The 19,645-nt window shown below is 46.8% G+C and overlaps 1 protein-coding gene across 1 annotated transcript in view; it reads left to right on the top strand.

Moving 5' to 3' along the window:
• Window positions 1–19,645, top strand: part of LOC122933005 — a 91,613-nt gene that overhangs the window by 7,404 nt on the left and 64,564 nt on the right. The window contains exons 3-4 of the mRNA XM_044287730.1: window positions 9,758–9,824; window positions 18,192–18,235. Coding sequence (XP_044143665.1) covers window positions 9,758–9,824; window positions 18,192–18,235 — 111 coding nt within the window. The remainder of the gene's footprint in view (window positions 1–9,757; window positions 9,825–18,191; window positions 18,236–19,645) is intronic.

Raw genomic sequence — 19,645 nt, 5'->3', positions numbered from 1 at the left:
TGTGGGTATAGCCTGTGGCCCTTTCACAGAGCTTATACAATTTGACCCCATACCGGGCGCGCTTGCTTGGGATGTATTGTTTGAAGCCAAGGCGCCCGGTAAAATGTATCAGGGACCCGTCTATGCAGATGTTTTGCTCTGGGGTATAAATATCTGCAAATTTCTGGTTGAAATGGTCTATGAGGGGCCGAATTTTGTGGAGCCGGTCAAAAGCAGGGTGGCCTCTGGGACGGGAGGTGCTGTTATCACTAAAGTGCAGGAAACGCAGGATGGTCTCAAATCGTGTCCTGGGCATGTGATGAATCGGGTTCGTGGACCAATATGACCGCAATTCATGCTTTTTTGTCAGCCCCATGTTGAGGAGGAGGCCCAGAAAAGTTTTAAGTTCGGAAACTTGGACTGGTTTCCACCGGAAAGGCTGGGCATAAAATCTTCCCGGGTTAGCGGTGATAAATTGTGTGGCATACCTGTTTGTTTCGGCCACAACTATGTCTAAAAGCTCCGCAGTCAAGAACAGCTCAAAAAATCCCAGGGCCGAACCGATCTGAGCTGTCTCAACCCGAACTCCAGACTGGGCAGTGAAAGGGAAAACTACAGGTGCGGCTGAAGTTGGGGACTGCCAATCGGGGTTTGCCAGCACCTCTGGGATTCTAGGGGCTCTACGGGCACGTCTTTGCGGTGGCTGCGACGGGGTCACTACTGCACGTGCCACCGTACCAGCTTCAACTGCCCTTCTGGTGCTCACTACTTCACTAGGTTGTACGGCAGTGCTGGTACTAGGTCCAGGGAGGGCTGGGCTGCTGGTGTATGCCTCACCACGTAATCCGACAGCGCCAGCCCCACTCTGCTGCTCTTGAAGCGGATCCTGCGCAACCTGCGGTCTAGCGACACGGGGCCGGGTACGCCTGGTGGTATCAGGGACCTCAGCCTCCTCGTCCGAACTTTGGGTCAGAGAGCCACTGCTTTCTACAGGTTCGTATTCTGACCCGCTGGATTCATCAGATGAGGGTTCCCACTCCTCATCCGACTGGGTCAGAAGCCTGTAGGCCTCTTCAGAAGAATACCCCCTGTTAGACATGTGGGCAACTAAATTTAGGGGTATTCCCTGAGACTACCCAAGAAAAAAAAAGCAAGCCTGTCTTACAAAGGGGAGGCTAGCGAAGTACCGGAGGCCGCTGCGGTTGATAAAAAATATCAAAACAGATTTTTTTTATCGCCGCAGTGCGTGTAAAGTGAATGTGCAGTGCGGTGGGGCGGGTGTGGGCGAACGCACGTGTGGGCGACCGATCAGGCCTGATCGGGCAAACACTGCGTTTTGGGTGGCGGGCGAACTAAAGTGACACTAGTACTATTATAGATCTGACCGTGATCAGTTTTGATCACTTCCAGATACTATAAAAGTACAAATGCTGATTAGCGATACGCTAATCAGCGAATAATGGACTGCGGTGCGGTGGGCTGGGCGCTAACTGATCGCTAACTACCTAACCAAGGGACCTAAACTATACTGAAACCTAACGGTCAATAACAGTGAAAAAAAAAAGTGACAGTTTGCACTGATCACTTTTTTCTTTTCACTTGTGATTGACAGGGGTGATCAAAGGGTAATTGGGGTTCATGGGGGTGATCAGGGGCTAAAGTGTAGTGTTTGGTGTACTCACTGTGAAGCCTGCTCCTCTGCTGGATCCAACCGACGAAAAGAACCAGCAGAGGAGCAGGCAGCCATATATCAGATCATATTTACTAATATGATCTGATATCTGGCACTTTGATTGGCTTTTTTAAAAATCAGCAACCTGCCAGCCACGATCATTGGCTGGCAGGTTGCTGACAAAATACTTCTCGACGAAATGCCGGCGCGAACTGCGCACGCGCGGGCGCATACTCGCGTCATCTCGCGTCTCGCGAGATGACGCGTATATGCGTGACTATGCACAGCGCTGCCACCTCCGGACCGCACATCTGCGTTAGGCGGTCCGGAGGTGGTTAAAGAGGCTCTGTCACCATGATCAACCCTATTAAACCAGACATAATGGCTTGTAGGGCTCATCATGCTGATTAAAACGGTACTTTTTTTTTGTCTGTATGTTAAAGAGGACCTTTCATCAGTCCAAACATTGTGAACTAAGTATCATGACATATACAGCGGCGCCCGGGGATCTCAGTGCACTTACTATTATCTCTGGGCGCCGCTCCGTTCTCCCGTTATGTCCTCCGGTATCTTCGGGGACTTGGTTATAGTAGGCGGAGTCTGCCCTTGTTGTGCTGGGTGTCTCCTTCTCCTAGGCTGTAGCGCTGGCCAATCGCAGTGCAGAGCTCACAGCCTGGGAGGTTTTTTCTCCCAGGCTGTGAGCTCTGCGCTGCGATTGGCCAGCGCTACAGCCTAGGAGAAGGAGACACCCAGCAGAGCAAGGGCAGTCTCCTCCTACTATAACCAAGTCCCCAAACATACTGGAGGACATAACGGGAGAACGGAGCGGCGCCCAGGGATAATAGTAAGTGCACTGAGATCCCCGGGCGCCGCTGTATAGGTCATGATACTTAGTAGACAATGTTTGGACCGATGAAAGGTCCTCTTTAAGTAGCCGCAGAGATATCTGCATTTTATTCATATACAAATGAGATGTTCGAGCACCAGAAGGTGGGGCTGAAGCATTGATTGACAGGACTAGACATGCTAAGGGCAGAGCTGTATGCTAGCATCTAAATATCATATACACTATGTACTATAGCTTCACCACACTGAGATCTGCTCAGAAATCTAATATAATATTAATGCTTTATTCACAAGCACAATATATAATTATAAAGACACAAGTAATATGTGTTAGCTTATAAGCATAGAAAAAACATGCTTCTCTGTGAAGTAATGCTATAGCTTAGTGGTATAGTGGTTTACCCTGCATATAGAGATCTAAGGTTCAAATCCCAGAAGAGAGATACATTTTCTTTCTGTTATTTTTTTTTCTCTTATTCAAAACCATATTACAAGGCTATACTATAATAAATAATATATAATCATAAGGCCTTAGGGCTCTTTCACACTTGCGTTGTCCGGATCCGGCGTGTACTCCATTTGCCGGAATTACACGCTGGATCCGGAAAAACGCAAGTGAACTGAAAGCATTTGAAGACGGATCCGTCTTCAAAATGCGTTCAGTGTTACTATGGCAGCCAGGACGCTATTAAAGTCCTGGTTGCCATAGTAGTAGTGGGGAGCGGGGGAGCAGTATACTTACCGTCCGTGCGGCTCCCGGGGCGCTCCAGAATGACGTCAGAGCGCCCCATGCGCATGGATGACGTATCCATGCGATCACGTCATCTATGCGTGTGGGGCGCCCTGACGTCTCTCTGAAGCGCCCCGGGAGCCGCACGGACGGTAAGTATACTGCTCCCCACTACACTTTACCATGGCTGCCAGGACTTTAGCGTCCCGGCAGCCATGGTAACCATTCAGAAAAGGCTAAACGCCGGATCCGGCAATGCGCCGAAACGACGTTTAGCTTAAGGCCGGATCCGGATCAATGCCTTTCAATGGGCATTAATTCGTGATCCGGCCTTGCGGCAAGTGTTCAGGATTTTTGGCCGGAGCAAAAAGCGCAGCATGCTGCGATATTTTCTCCGGCCAAAAAACGTTCCGGTCCTGAACTGAAGACATCCTGATGCATCCTGAACGGATTTCTCTCCATTCAGAATGCATGGGGATAATCCTGATCAGGATTCTTCCGGCATAGAGCCCTGACGACGGAACTCTATGCCAGAAGACAATAACGCGAGTGGGAAAGAGCCCATACTTTATTGAGAATAGTGTTTTTTTTTTTTTTTTTTTTTTTTTTTTTTTTTTTTTGTTCTAAAACCTATTACCTATTTATTCACAGACACAATATATGATTATAAAGAAGCCAGTAATATTTATTAGCTTTCTAAAAAAAACATTATTCTCAATATAATAAGGACATAGACTTTTCTTATGGGATAAATGGAAGAAAATCTCTCCTGAGATTCAAACCTAGGATCTCTACGTACAAAATCAACCACTTAAAGGGCTTCTGTCACCCCACTAAAGTGATTTTTTTTTTTTGGGCTGGTGAAATTAGTTATATTGCGATATATGACAATATAATTGTGTTACTTACTTTGATCCAGCAGTTTCTACAAAAAACGAAGTTTTATAATATGTAAATTCGGTCTCTACCAGCAAGTAGGGCGGCTACTTGCTGGTAGCTGCTGCAGAAATCCGCCCCCTCGTCGTGTTGATTGACGGGGCCAGCCGGGATCTCCTCCTCCGGCCAGCCCTGTCGGCATTTCAAAAATCGCGCGCCTGTGTTGATTCGGCGCAGGCGCTCTGAGATGAGGAGGCTCGTCTCCTCAGCACTCCCTCAGTGCGCCTGCGCCGATGACGTCTTCTATTTCGGTGATGTCATCGGCGCAGGCGCACTGAGGGAGTTCTGAGGAGACGAGCCTCCTCATCTCAGAGCGCCTGCGCCGAATCAACACAGGCGCGCGATTTTTGAAATGCCGACAGGGCCGGCCGGAGGAGGAGATCCCGGCTGGCCCTGTCGATCAACACGACGAGGGGGCGGATTTCTGCAGCAGCTACCAGCAAGTAGCCGCCCTACTTGCTGGTAGAGACCGAATTTACATATATTAAAACTTCGTTTTTTGCAGAAACTGCTGAATCAAAGTAAGTAACACAATTATATTGTCATATATCGCAATATAACTAATTTCACTAGCCCAAAAAAAAAAAATCACTTTAGTGGGGTGACAGAAGCCCTTTAACCACCAAGCTATAGCATTACCACATGGAGATGTGTCTCTTCTATGCTTATAAGCTAACACGTGTTACTGGTGTCTTTATCATCATATGTTATGCCTGTGAATAAAGTAATATGTAGATAAGGCTGCTTTCACACTAGCGTTCGCTGGTCCGCTCGTGAGCTCCGTTTGAAGGAGCTCACGAGCGGACCCGAACGCAGCCGTCCAGCCCTGATGCAGTCTGAATGGATGCGGATCCGCTCAGACTGCATCAGTCTGGCGGCGTTCAGCCTCCGCTCCGCTCGCCTCCGCACGGACAGGCGGACAGCTGAACGCTGCTTGCAGCGTTCGGGTGTCCGCCTGGCCGTGCGGATCCGTCCAGACTTTCAATGTAAGTCAATGGGGACGGATCCGTTTGAAGATGCCACAATGTGGCTCAATCTTCAAGCGGATCCGTCCCCCATTGACTTTACATTGAAAGTCTGGACGGATCCGTACGAGGCTATTTTCACACTTAGCTGTTCTATGCTAAAAATAATGCAGACGGATCCGTTCTGAACGGAGCCTCCGTCTGCATTATTATGAGCGGATCCGTTCAGAACGGATCCGCCCGAACGCTAGTGTGAAAGTAGCCTTAACCTTCTGAGCAGATCTCAGTGTGGTGAAACTATAGTGTATATGATATTTACATGATAGGATACAGCTCTGCCCTTAGCCTGATGTCTAGCCCTGTCAATCAAGGGCAGGGGGCGTGTGCAGAGCACAGGGGGTGTTACATAGCAGTGCTCAGAATATTCAGCCCCGCCCGAGTGCTTGAATTGCTCATTTGCATATAAAAAAAAAGAAAGATCTCTCTGCAGCTGTTTAGCACACAGACAAGAGTGGTATAGTTTTAATCTGCATGATGAGCCCTACAAGCCAGTATGTCTGGTTTAATAGGGTTGATCCTGGTGACAGAGCTCAGTCCCCCAGATGGCGACCAAAACTGTCGCCAATGCGCCTTAAAATTTGCAGATGGCGACAAGACTTTTTAGTCTTGTCGCCATTTGCGACTGGACAGCTGCGCTGCAGCTGATTATTGAGGTGAAGCACAGGAGCCCATAATTCCTTGCCCTTACGCTGTCATAGACTTCAGGCCATCGCGCCCGCCTGTGGCGGGACACAGAGCACTGATGTGTGTGCATCTGCGTCTCACCATCCCGGGCCGTACCAGCAACGAGTGAGCGCCAGCGAAAGGACACAGGTGAGTAAAAGTTTTTTGATATTTTTTTAACTGCCAGCATTGGGGGGCATTACTGGTCTGAAGGGTGGAACGGGACGACATTAGTGTCTGAAAGGGGGCACTGGGACACATTACTGGCCAGAAGGGGGGCACTGGGGGACATTACTGGCCAGAAGGGGGGCACTGGGGGACATTACTGGCCAGAAGGGGGGCACTGGGGGACATTACTGGCCAGAAGGGGGGCACTGGGGGACATTACTGGCCAGAAGGGGGGCACTGGGGGACATTACTGGCCAGAAGGGGGGCACTGGGGGACATTACTGGCCAGAAGGGGGGCACTGGGGGACATTACTGGCCAGAAGGGGGGCACTGGGGGACATTACTGGCCAGAAGGGGGGCACTGGGGGACATTACTGGCCAGAAGGGGGGCACTGGGGGACATTACTGGCCAGAAGGGGGGCACTGGGGGACATTACTGGCCAGAAGGGGGGCACTGGGGGACATTACTGGCCAGAAGGGGGGCACTGGGGGACATTACTGGCCAGAAGGGGGGCACTGGGGGACATTACTGGCCAGAAGGGGGGCACTGGGGACATTACTGGCCAGAAGGGGGGCACTGGGGGACAGTGTGGGGGGAAATTACATCTTTCAGGCATTTTACTACTGTGGAGGCAGTGTGGGAGAAAATTATTACGTGCAGGCAGTGTGGGGCATATTACTACTGTGGGGGCAGTGAGGGGGGAAGTTACTATGTTGGGGCCGTGTAGGGAAAATTACTACTGTGGCGGTAGTATGGGGGGAAATTACTACTGTGGGGGCAGTGTGGGGGGGAAATTACTACTGTGGGGGCAGTGTGGGGGAAATTACTACTGTGGGGGCAGTGTGGGGGGGAAATTACTACTGTGGGGGCAGTGTGGGGGGGAAATTACTACTGTGGGGGCAGTGTGGGGGGGAAATTACTACGGTGGGGCAGTGTGGGGGGGGGGAATTACTATGCTGGGAGGGCAGTGTGGGGGGGAAATTACTACTGTGGGGGCAGTGTGGGGAGAAATTACTACTGTGGGGGCAGTGTGGGGGGGAAATTACTACTGTGGGGGCAGTGTGGGGGGAAATTACTATGCTGGGGGGAAATTACTACTGTGGGGGCAGTGTGGGGGAAAATTACTATGCTGGGGGGAAATTACTACTGTGGGGGCAGTGTGGGGAGAAATTACTACTGTGGGGGCAGTGTGGGGGAGAAATTACTACTGTGGGGGCAGTGTGGGGGGGAAATTACTACTGTGGGGGCAGTGTGGGGGGGAAATTACTACTGTGGGGGCAGTGTGGGGAGAAATTACTACTGTGGGGGCAGTGTGGGGGGGAAATTACTACTGTGGGGGCAGTGTGGGGGGAAATTACTATGCTGGGGGAAATTACTACTGTGGGGGCAGTGTGGGGAGAAATTACTATGTGGGGGCAGTGTGCAGGAAAATTACTGTGTGGGGGGTGATTACTATTGGGGAGGCACTGTAGGGACATATTAGGGGACATTATTTTGGGGAACCTATACAGGCATTATTACCTGGAGCACAATCTAGGTTTTTATTATTTTTACTGGGGGCACTCTAGGGGGCATTTATAATAGCTGTAGACACTATGGGGACATTTTTTCTATTGGGGTCACTATTTTTTCAGCAGTATAGTACCTGGGGCATTGGGGAGCACAATGGGCACAGTATTGGGAGTGGCAGCGGCAGCAGGATGGGGAGGTTGATGGAAAAATTGAGAAATCTAAAATGCGGCTGAAAGAATTTGTCATGGTGGTCTGGGTCAAATGGAGACAAGGAAAGAGAAGGTCTACATGACAGAAGATGTCACTGGATGTAAGAGGTATGTGGTTCTGTATTCTCCTATATGTAGTTCTGGCTCACTACTGTGACCTGCGTCTCATCTTCTCTTACAAGTCCTTTTTTTAATTATAATTGTATGCCTTTTAAATTTGGTAACTAAAAATTTTATTTGGGTCAATGGCTCCTAGCTATTAATTTTTTTAGTCTGGAGCACTTGAGCTTCTTTAAACATAGACCGCTTTGAAAAGTGACGCCTAAAACCTGACGTATCTGGTTTGAGAAATGTCCCCTCCCCCATATTGTTTAAATCTCATTTTTATGTTAAACATACATATTTTTTTTTTATAATTTTTTTTTTTCTTCCATGTCACTATCCAAAAAATATATCTAAAATCCTGCAGTTTTCCCACTGGCCACTAGGGCTAATATGTTGATAATTTCTGTTTTGTACAGATAAGTTTTCAGTAGCCATGTCATTCCCTTTAAAAGTGAATTGCAGTTTTTATAAAACCTCTGACCTGTCCTAGAGACATACCGGAGGATTTCCCGGGGGAATGATATACCAACAAAAGAAAAGAACAGCAATGGCCGAGCTTGCGCAGTCTGATCCCTTTATGCCTCTTTCACACAAGGGAGTTTTCCATCTCTATGCAATTTGTGTTGTGAACGGATAGCATCCCGACTGAATCCTGACCCATTCATTGCTAGTGATGAGTGAACCGGGTTTGGCCTGCTGTGTCTGAACCTGGTTTCTTCATGTGCTTACTCATATCGCTAACGAATCCATCTCCTCTGAACCTGGTTTGCTTATCACTAGTCTGTGGACGTGAGCGTTGTTTATCACTGATCAGCTTTGCGTTCTGGAAAAATCGCTGCGTGTTCTATATTGTGCGTTTTTCACGCAGCTCTTGCTCCATAGACGTGAATGGGGGATGCATGAGAAATGGAAGGCACCGGATGCAAGTCTTTTTCACTGATGGTTGCTGGGAGATGTCGATTGTTATTCTTCAGTTTTACTTCACTCATGTAAAAAACCCATGCAATCCGGATGGAAAAAAACGCACTGTTTTGCTGATAAGAGCAAGACTTCAGGTTCAGATACTCTTTAAAGAGAGACTACACACACCAATTTAAGGATAGTAAACATAGAAGTAAGGCAATAATAATAATCAGGCAAATGTATGTCCTTCTTTTACAAGTTAAGTATATGCAAAGGATAAAGAACTTATATCACCGATTGAGTAAATGTCATCTGACAGCGAGACATCAGATGGGAAGCTTCTGACTCCTCCCCCCCCCCCCACCCCCCAAAGGGTTACAGCTGTTATATAGATTTAAATAAAGAACTTCACTCCCTAGTGGAGTGATGCCAACTCATTCGCAGTACAAGGGTCACTGTATATATCTTGTTCATCCATTATTATTCCGGACCCTGGAATGGCCAATTTCCGGATCCGAGCAGACTGCCCATAATAGAGATGCTTATTCTTGTCTGCAAAACGGACTTGAATAGGACATGTTCAATTTTTTATTTTTGCGGGTCCACGGAACGGAGGAACGGATGCGGACAGCACACTGAGTGTGTATGGGTGTCTGGCACTACTTCATGCCGCACTCAAGGTGGTGTAAGCCTGCTGACAGATTCCCTTTAAAAGCGTTATCCTGCAGCAGAGAATTATGTTCCAATGAGTATACTACTCTATATTGGGTGACCGTGATTAGGCATTACTTTGCCGTCAGCAAGTAACACAAAATGCAAGCAATTTTACAGAAATTACCTCCTGTCATGAGCGAAGGTGTATGCGGGTGTTTTTGTTGGCATACCTTTTTAGGGTGCTCCTTGGATATTGTAACAGTTTATTATATATTAGTTTTGTCATGTTTTTGATCATGTCTGTTGTGACACTGGTGCGCCATATTAAGTCTTTCTTATCTTTCTTAAATCTAGTACGATCGTCCTTTTGTCAATAATATTGTTGTAAATATTCAAGATTTTACATATATGACAGCAGAAGGTAAGACAGCTTTTATTCTTTATAGTTGTTCTTTTTGGGTCAAGATTCACCTTCATCACTATTTCAATGGGTTGTGCCAAGTTTGGTCAGAATAGGGGTTAAATAACTTATCGCTGGGGGTCTAACCGCTGGGACTCCGACTGATACTGAGGGCAGGGGTCCTGCTCCCCCGATCTGATGGAGGGGCGGGTCAAGTATGCACCCTGCTGCTCCTTTCGTTCCGTTTGGGACCGCTGGAAATAGCAGAGCGCTGTACTCGGCTATCTCTGGCAGTGTCGTAGAGAATGAATGGAGCAGCAGAGCACATGCCTGACCTGATGCTCCATCAGATCAGGGGAAAGAGACCCCCATTCTTGGGATCTGTGTGGGTCCCAGCAGTTAGACCCCCAGCGATCAGTTAGTTATCTCCTATTCTGTAGATAGGTGATAACTTGCATACTTGGCACAACCCCTTTAAAGGGAACCTGTCACCTGGATTTTGTGTATAGAGCTGAGGACAGGGGTTGCTAGATGGCCGCTAGCACGGCCATCTAGCTGTAAAAAAAAAACGATTTGATACATTTGCAAATTAACCTGAGATGAGTTCTGTATGTAAGCTGCATCAGGGACAGGACTCATCTCAGGTTAATTTGCATATGTATCAAATCTTCTTTTTTTTTTTTACACAATAAAAGCACACATAGCTATGGGGACTGGGTATTGCAGATGTGCTAGCGGCCATCTAGCAACCCATGTCCTGAGCTCTATACACAAAATCCCGGTGACAGGTTCCCTTTAACATGCATTCTATGGCAGAAATGAGAATGTCAGCTGTAGATTTCTACTGTAAAATACATGTCAGATTTTTTGGTAGGCAAATCTGTGACATGTGACTCTAATTCATGTATTGATTTTTTTGCCACGTGCTGCGGTTCTTTAGTGTCATGTCCAATCCCTTATGATTTCTTCTGATAGCATTGAAGTTTTCCTCCCTTGACTTTGAAGGGGAGAAACAACCACAATGAAACCTCAAGCAAGTTTTAGGAGTTCTAGGAAATGTCTTCAACGTGCACAGTAGGGAACTGTGGCTACAACAGCCACATGATGTCTACAATGTATTGCGATCTGAGAGTCGGCAAAATATTCCCTACTGGGATTATCTCTACAGCAAGTAGTGGAGGAGCCAACCCGGAAGGAGGCCATTTTAGATTTAGTATTCACAAATGGGAATTTGGTATCTGATATTACTGTAGGGGAAAGCTTGGGATCTAGTGATCACCAGTCAGTGTGGTTTACTATAAGTACAGTGACTGAGTCACACCACACAAAAACAAAAGTTTTAGATTTTAGAAAAACTGACTTTTTTTCTAAAATTAGATTAGTGGTATACGAGTCCCTTTTAGACTGGAACAGTTTCATTGGAGTCCAGGAGAAATGGGACTACTTAAGAGGCACTATTGAAGGCAACATAAAATTGCTTTAGGCTTGTCAGTAAAAGCAAAAAAAGGAAGAGACCACTGTGGTAGTCAGCAGAAGTGGCCAAAATCATTAAAAACAAAAAGAAAGCATTTAGGAATTATATATAAAAAAAAAAAAAAGCGAGGATGGCAGGCAAATTTATAAGATTAGGCAGAGAGAGGCCAAACAAGTTATAAGAGCTTCTAAAGCACAGGCAGAAGAGAAATTAGCTTAGTCAGGGAAAAAAGGCGATAAGGCAGTCTTCAGATACATAAATGAAAAAAGGAAACTAAAACAAGGAATTACCAAATTAAAAACAAAAGAAGGAAGGTATATGGAAGAAGATAAAGAACTATATGACTGCCTCAATGAATACTTCTGTTCAGTTTTTACAAAGGAAAATGAAGGACCTCAGTTAGGAAAAAAGACTAATGAATCTTTTGATGCATGTGTCTTTACAGAGGAAGAGGTTCTAAGTCAACTGTCTAAAATTAATACAAATAAGTCACAGGGGCCTGATGGGATACACCCAAAGCTATTAAAAGAGCTCAGCGGTGAACTAGCAAAACCATTAACAGATTTATTTAACTAATCACTGGCAACAGGAGTCGTCCCAGAAGATTGGAAATTAGCAAATGTTGTGCCCATTCACAAGAAAGGTAGTAGGGAGGAATCGGGCAACTATAGGCCAGTAAGCCTGACATCAATAGTGGGGAAATTAATGGAAACCATACTTAAGGAGAGGATTGTGGAACATCTAAAATCCCATGGATTGAAAGATGAAAAACAGCATGGGTTTACTTCAGGGAGATCGTGTCAATCTAATCTTATAGATTTTTTTTTTTTTTGATTGGGTGACTAAAATAATAGATGGAGGAGGTGCAGTAGACCGCTTATCTAGACTTTAGTAAGGCTTTTGATACTGTCCCACATAGAAGGCTTATCAATAAAGTGCAGTCTTTGGGCTTGGACTCCCATATTGTTGAATGGATTAGGCAGTGGCTGAGGGACAGACAGAGGGTTGTAGTCAGTGGAGTATATTCAGACCAGGGTCTTGTTACCAGTGGGGTACCTCAGGGATCTGTTCTGGGACCCATATTGTTTAATATCTTTATCAGCGAAATTGCAGAAGGCCTCAATGGTAAGGTGTGTCTTTTTGCTGATGACACAAAGATTTGTAACACGGTTGATGTTCCTGGAGGGATACACCAAATGGAAAAGGACTTAGGAAAACTAGAGGAATGGTCAAAAATCTGCCAACTAAAATGTAATGTTGATAAGTGCAAGATAATGCACCTGGGACGTAAAAACCCAAGAGCAGAATATAAAATCAGTGATACAGTCCTAACCTCAGTATCTGAGGAAAGGGATTTAGGGATCATTATTACAGAAGACTTAAAGGTAGGCAGACAATGTCATAGAGCAGCAGGACATGCTAGCAGAATGCTTGGGTGTATAGGGAGAGGCATTACCTGTAGAAAGAGGGAGCTGCTCATGCCGCTCTACAGAGCACTAGTGAGACCTCATTTGGAGTATTGTGCTCAGTACTGGAGACCATATCTCCAAAAGGATATTGATACTTTAGAGAGAGTTCAGAGAAGAGCTACTAAACTGGTACATGGATTGCAGGATAAAACTTACCAGGAAAGATTAATAGACCTTAACATGTATAGCTTGGAAGAAAGACGAGACAGAGGGGATATGATAGAAACTTTTAAATACATAAAGGGAATCAACAAGGTAAAAGAGGAAAAAATATTTAAAAGAAGAAAAACTGCTACAAGAGGACATAGTTTTAAATTAGAGGGGCAAAGGTTTAAAAGTAATATCGGGAAGTATTACTTTACTGAGAGAGTAGTGGATGCATGGAATAGCCTTCCTGCAGAAGTGGTAGCTGCAAATACAGTGGAGGAGTTTAAGCATGCATGGGATAGGCATAAGGCCATCCTTCATATAAGATAGGGCCAGGGGCTATCCATAGTATTTAGTATATTGTAGGGCTGCAACGATTAATCGATGTAATCGATTATATTCGATAACTGGATTCGTTGTCGACGAATCCAGTTATCGAATAATCGCCGATTCGTTGCTATTCGGGCGGGCGGGCGCTGCATCTTTATTTTACCTTTTTACAATGACGCTCCCGCTCCTGTAACAGCCAGGCAGAGCGGACGGCGGCGTAACGTCACTCACTCACGTGACACGCCTGCTCCGCCTCCTTCATTCATGAAGTGGGCGGAGCGGGCGCGTCACGTGATTGAGTGACGTTACGCCGCCGTCCGCTCTGCCTGGCTGTTACAGGAGCGGGAGCGTCATTGTAAAAAGGTAAAATAAAGATGCAAGCATCGGGGCCGGGGCTGTTAGGGGTTAGGGGGTAGGGGGAAGGGGGGATCTGTCTATGGCACTGCTATGGGAAGGGGGGTCTGTGTATAGCACTGCTATGGGGAGGGGGGAGGATCTGTCTATGGCACTGCTATGGGGAGGGGGGTCTGTGTATAGCACTGCTATGGGGAGGAGGGGGGGTCTGTGTATGGCACTGCTATGGGAAGGGGGATCTGTGCACTGTTATGCCCATAACAGTGCACATATCCCCCTCTCCATAACTACGCCGTCCACAGATCCCCCTCTCCATAACTGCGCTGTCCACAGATCCCCCTCTCCATAACTGCGCCACCCACAGATCCCCCTCTCCATAACTGCGCCACCCACAGATCCCCCTCTCCATAACTGCGCCGTCCACAGATCCCCCTCTCCATAACTGCGCCGTCCACAGATCCCCCTCTCCATAACTACGCCGTCCACAGATCCCCCTCTCCATAACTACGCCGTCCACAGATCCCCCTCTCCATAACTACGCCGTCCACAGATCCCCCATAATAGTGTCGCCCACAGATCCCCCATAATAGTGTCGCCCACAGATCCCCCATAATAGTGTCGCCCACAGATCCCCCATAATAGTGTCGCCCACAGATCCCCCATAAGTGTCGCCCACAGATCCCCCATAAGTGTCGCCCACAGATCCCCCATAAGTGTCGCCCACAGATCCCCCATAAGTGTCGCCCACAGATCCCCCATAAGTGTCGCCCACAGATCCCCCATAAGTGTCGCCCACAGATCCCCCATAAGTGTCGCCCACAGATCCCCCATAAGTGTCGCCCACAGATCCCCCATAAGTGTCGCCCACAGATCCCCCATAAGTGTCGCCCACAGATCCCCCATAAGTGTCGCCCACAGATCCCCCATAAGTGTCGCCCACAGATCCCCCATAATAGTGTCGCCCACAGATCCCCCATAATAGTGTCGCCCACAGATCCCCCATAATAGTGTCGCCCACAATTTGTTTTAATATGGCCTTTGAACATAATTTTTCAAGTAAGATCATATAAACCTCTGTTTTGTAATTTTGTCGTTTTTCCCGATTAATCGATTAATCGAAGAAATTAATCGGCAACTAATCGATTATTCAAATAATCGTTAGCTGCAGCCCTAGTATATTGGGCAGACTAGATGGGCCAAATGGTTTCTTGTCTGCCGACACATTCTATGTTTCTATTGGGATTGTTCCTGTCCCCCCCCAAACAGTGCGTAGAAAATATAGATGTAACCACACAGGTGGACGCCACCAAAATCAAGTCCAGAATAACAAAGAAAAATGGATAAAATTTGAACAGGGGCGGACTGGCCATAAACCCTACAGGGAAATTTGCTGGTGGGCTGATGCCCAGGGGGCCATCTGAGCCTTCTTCAAGCCACGGAAAATGTAACGATCTGACACTCCCAGTTTTAATTAATGAGCATCAGGTACTTGTGTATCCGGCCTCCTCAATTCAACTGTATTACCATGGTGATACACTTGAAGCCCATGGCTTCCTGCCCTGCTGTTCACCCTCATAGGAAATAGGCACTAGGCTTAAAGGGGTTCTGCTGTTTTTTTTAAATGATGATCTATCCTCCGGATAGATCATCAGCCTCTGATTGGCGGGACCCCTGCCGATCAGCTGTTTGAGAAGACAGCGGCACTGGCAGTAGTGCCGCAGCCTTCTCGCTGTTTATTGCAGGCCCGGTGACGTCACGACTGGTATCACTGGCCTGGGAGCGGCTAAGCTCCATTCAAGTGAACAGAGCTTAGCCCAGGCCATTGATACTTCTCAAACAGCTGATCGGCAGGGGTCCCAGGTGTCGGACCCCTGCCGATCAGATGCTTGATCATCAGTTTAAAAAAACTGCAGAACCCCTTTAAAGTCTATGAGGCAGTGTACAGACAATACAGGGACACAGGCATCTAAGGCCTCAGGCTGGAAGAGGCCTGTGCCCCGCACTGCAGATTGTATGGCTGACCTAACCCATTTGCATTGGCCCTGCCTAAGGCTCCTTTCACACTAGCGTTCGCTGGTCCGCTCGTGAGCTCCGTTTGAAGGAGCTCACGAGCGGACCCGAACGCAGCCGTCCAGCCCTGATGCAGTCTGAATGGAGCGGATCCGCTCAGACTGCATCAGTCTGGCGGCGTTCAGCCTCCGCTCCGCTCGCCTCCGCACAGACAGGCGGACAGCTGAACGCTGCTTGCAGCGTTCGGGTGTCCGCCTGGCCGTGCGGAGGCGTGCGGATCCGTCCAGACTTACAATGTAAGTCAATGGGGACGGATCCGTTTGAAGATGCCACAATATGGCTCAATCTTCAAGCGGATCCGTCCCCCATTGACTTTACATTGAAAGTCTGGACGGATCCGTCCCAGGCTATTTTCACACTTAGCTTTTTTTAAGCTAATATAATGCAGACGGATCCGTTCTGAACGGAGCCTCCGTCTGCATTATTACGATCGGATCCGTTCAGAACGGATCCGATCGAACGCTAGTGTGAAAGTAGCCTAATCGTGTTGCCATACCTTCGGGTCACTTTTAGTTTTTTTCTAGGCCCACTTTGAGTTCCGAATCCGCCCTTAAATGTGCAGTTATATTATATTTATTTTAAAAATGTAACTTTGTTGAAACTCCTTTTTTTTTTTTTTTTTTTTTTTTTTTTTTTTAAGGGGTTTTCTACATTTGGGGGCCTTTTAGTCTGAACTCCTCTCCCCAAACTGTGCCAAGAAGCATAATTACCTCCTTCCTGCCGCAGGTTTTTTTCTCCTTCGCTCTCTCGCTGCCATTGACCTGCCTCGGTCTTGCGGGTCAACATCCAATTTGGATGGCATGTGTGTTGCTGACGCCTATGAGTGGCAATCTATCCTCTGTGCGTCACGTCAGTAGGTCATGTGATGGAGGACACGTCACAACTGCAGGCAGTCCTTGGCTGCAATGGCACATGTAATCCCTCTCAAATCACATGTTGATACTCCGGACTGCAACGCTTCAGTGCCAGCGGAAGACTAAAGCAGCCAGGACCCGGTGGCGGGTAGCAGATATGTTTCCCTCCACGGATTCAGCAACTTGGGGGTGTCAGGTTGGGAGGTCCCTAAACGTGGATAACACACTCCAGAGGCACATCGTTGAGAGCACTTGTTGCTAGCTGGCATTGGATTATCTATTTTGATAATTATTCCTGTTTGATGAATGACTGCTGTATATAACATACAATCAAAAGAGAGGTGTATTTGCTGTATGGTCAAATGCGTAGTATCATGTTCTCGTTGTAATCGGCAACATGCTCCTATGAAGTGAATTTGTTCTATAATGTAATCCTAGGAAACAAGCCTGCGGATCCTCTGTTCTGCACTAGCTCCGGAGCTGGAATTACCGCTCATTGTGTAGTGGATTGAGCTGGTTACTACCACACTGCTTCCATTGAACCAGCACTGTCCACTACACAATGGACAGAGTTGTATAGTTCCAGCACCAACTTCCAGAGCTACTGCAGAACAGGAGAATTCTGAAACAGCTGATCAGCAGGATGTTGGACTCCCGCCAATCACACATTGATGGCTTATCCTGCCTGAGAATAGGCCATCACTTGTGATCTATACTCAGGATAGGTGATTAGTATCTGTTCGATGGGGTCTGGAAGCCGGGACCCCTGCCGATCAGCTGTTTCAGAAGGCACTTGCACTCATGTGAGCTCCACATCTTTCTCTGTGCTTACCAAGCACAGGGCCACACATTCTATAGCAGCTGTGCTTGCTATCGCAGCTCAACCCCTTTCACTTCAATGGAGCTGAGCTCCTAGGCCATGTGACCGATGAACGTGTCGTCACTGGCCTAGTAAAAGCTGAGAGAAGGCTGCAACGCTACTGCAATCGCCTCTGCCTTCTCAAACAACTGATTGGCGAGGGTCCCGGGTGTTTGATCCCCACCAATCAGAGACTGATCACCTATCCAGAGTATAGGTCATCAGTTGTAATGTCTTGAAAAATCCCTTTAAGCTTTTTCTATTAGATAAGTTAGGTATATAAGTATGTCAAGCTAAAAAAAAGTAATTAAATTAAATTGTTACTAACGTTTCCACCAACTTTGCATAAATTAATAGTACAAGCAACCATAAGAAACTTTGTAATATATCTTATCAGAAAAATTTCTAGTTTCGCTGCTTTAACAGCATGTAAAATGAACACTGTTCATTTTTATGATCTATCCAATCCCTTTAACATCAAGAAAAGCCTGCATTTATTTCTCCGGAGAAAGAAACATTGAACATACTGGTGAAAAAAATGTTACTGTAAAAAAGTTTGTGAATCGTTTTGTCTAGGGTCAATCAGTGGAGTAGCTAAAATGGCCGCTGTCACATTCCTAAACAAGGAATCTGCATTAATCACACAGCAGTCAGGACATTCCTGGTTTAGGAATGTGACTCCACTGATTGCCCTTAGACAAAACGAGCCCTTATAAATAATAAAATTAATTTAGCATTGTATTTACGGTACATTAACATGTTTCTTGCTGGTTTGTCTACTTCTAGTTTACTGAAGGGAGTAGGTGTAATTCATATGCATTTTTCTTACAGGTCGACGTCCTTGGACCTTTGAAGAAAATATTTTGGAGGATGGGGTATTTGATTTCTATTAATTCATATAAATCGCCTACTACCATTATCTCAAGTAAATGTAGTCGACAGTTAAGTTATACCTTACCAGTTAGTAAGAACTTTAACCTCTTAAGTCATGTTAAAATTGGAAAAACCCTCCCAAAAAGTCACTTTTTTTTTTTAATTATAGATTTTTAAAGGGTTTCTGTCAGCAGGAAAATGGGTATGACCTGGCTGACATTAGTGATGTAGTAATGTCAGCTGAGCATAACTATATTAGTGCCATCTCTCTGCGTGCCGCCATTATTGAGGAAAAAAAATAACTTTTATAATATGCAAATGAGCCTCTAGGAACAGGGGGGGGGGGGCGTTGCTCCTGCTCCTAGAGGCTCCGTTCTCCCACCTCTGGCCACGCCTTGCTACACTTGATTGACAGGTCCAGGCACCGTTGGTGTCCAATTGCCGGCCCTGTCTCCTGTGGAAATCTTGCGCCTGCAACGTCCTGTTTAGTATTCGGTGCAGGCGCAGTGAGTGAAGGCGGCAGTCGACGAGCGTCCTTCACTTACTGTGCCTGCAGCGAATACTGAACGGGACAGTGCAGGCGCAAGATTTCCATAACATAGTGTTATGGACTTATATAGTCCACTTTTAACTCACAAATTATTTACTGTAACGTTTTCTCAGTACGGTTTGAATATGAAAAACTAAGGAAAAAAAGAACGGTGCTCGGGATTGTCTTATACCCCCCCCCCCCCCTTCCTTCTCAGGTCAGCAGAATCTGCTCATGCCCAGCAACACCTGCTCCAGGAACCAAGCGGTCCCAGAAAAGCATTCATGTATAGCCTTGCGTATATGGAACGGCAATATGTTAATAAAGCTTTCCCACACCTGAAAGAAATGTTTCACTTTTTTGTCTTTTTTATGTGATGCCTCAATCCAATCCATACGTATGATATAGGAAAGTTTCTCCAAGAATAGTTTAAAAGGGGGAGGTGTAGGGTTTAGCCAGACTTGCAAGATCGCCTTAGTACCTGCCGCTGCTACAAAGTGTGACAGTTTCTGTGTGTTTGTGAATGTGATGATTTTATCCCAGTATTCTCTATTTCGGGGACAGTCCCATAAGCAGTGGTGTAGTCCTGCATCCAGGGCCCCACACTTTAAACAGCAGGTGGAGTCATAAATCCCCTCCCCGGAGTCAAATAGGATCTATGGCAGGGGCGGCCAACCTGAGGCTCTCCAGCTGTTGCAAAACTACAACTCCCAGCATGCCCAGACTGCCTACAGTTAGCAGCCTACAGCAGGGCATGATGGGAGTTGTAAAACTACAACAGCTGGAGAGCCGCAGGTTGGCCATGCCTGATCTATGGCATATTTGTAAGACCATCTCCACATAGTGTGCCACGGGCAGGTGCTTGTAGGAGAGCTCCAATGCC

The sequence above is a fragment of the Bufo gargarizans genome, chromosome 3, assembly GCF_014858855.1.
Source record: "Bufo gargarizans isolate SCDJY-AF-19 chromosome 3, ASM1485885v1, whole genome shotgun sequence".
Taxonomy (NCBI): Eukaryota; Metazoa; Chordata; class Amphibia; order Anura; family Bufonidae; genus Bufo; species Bufo gargarizans.
This window is presented reverse-complemented; position numbering and strand designations above follow the sequence as displayed.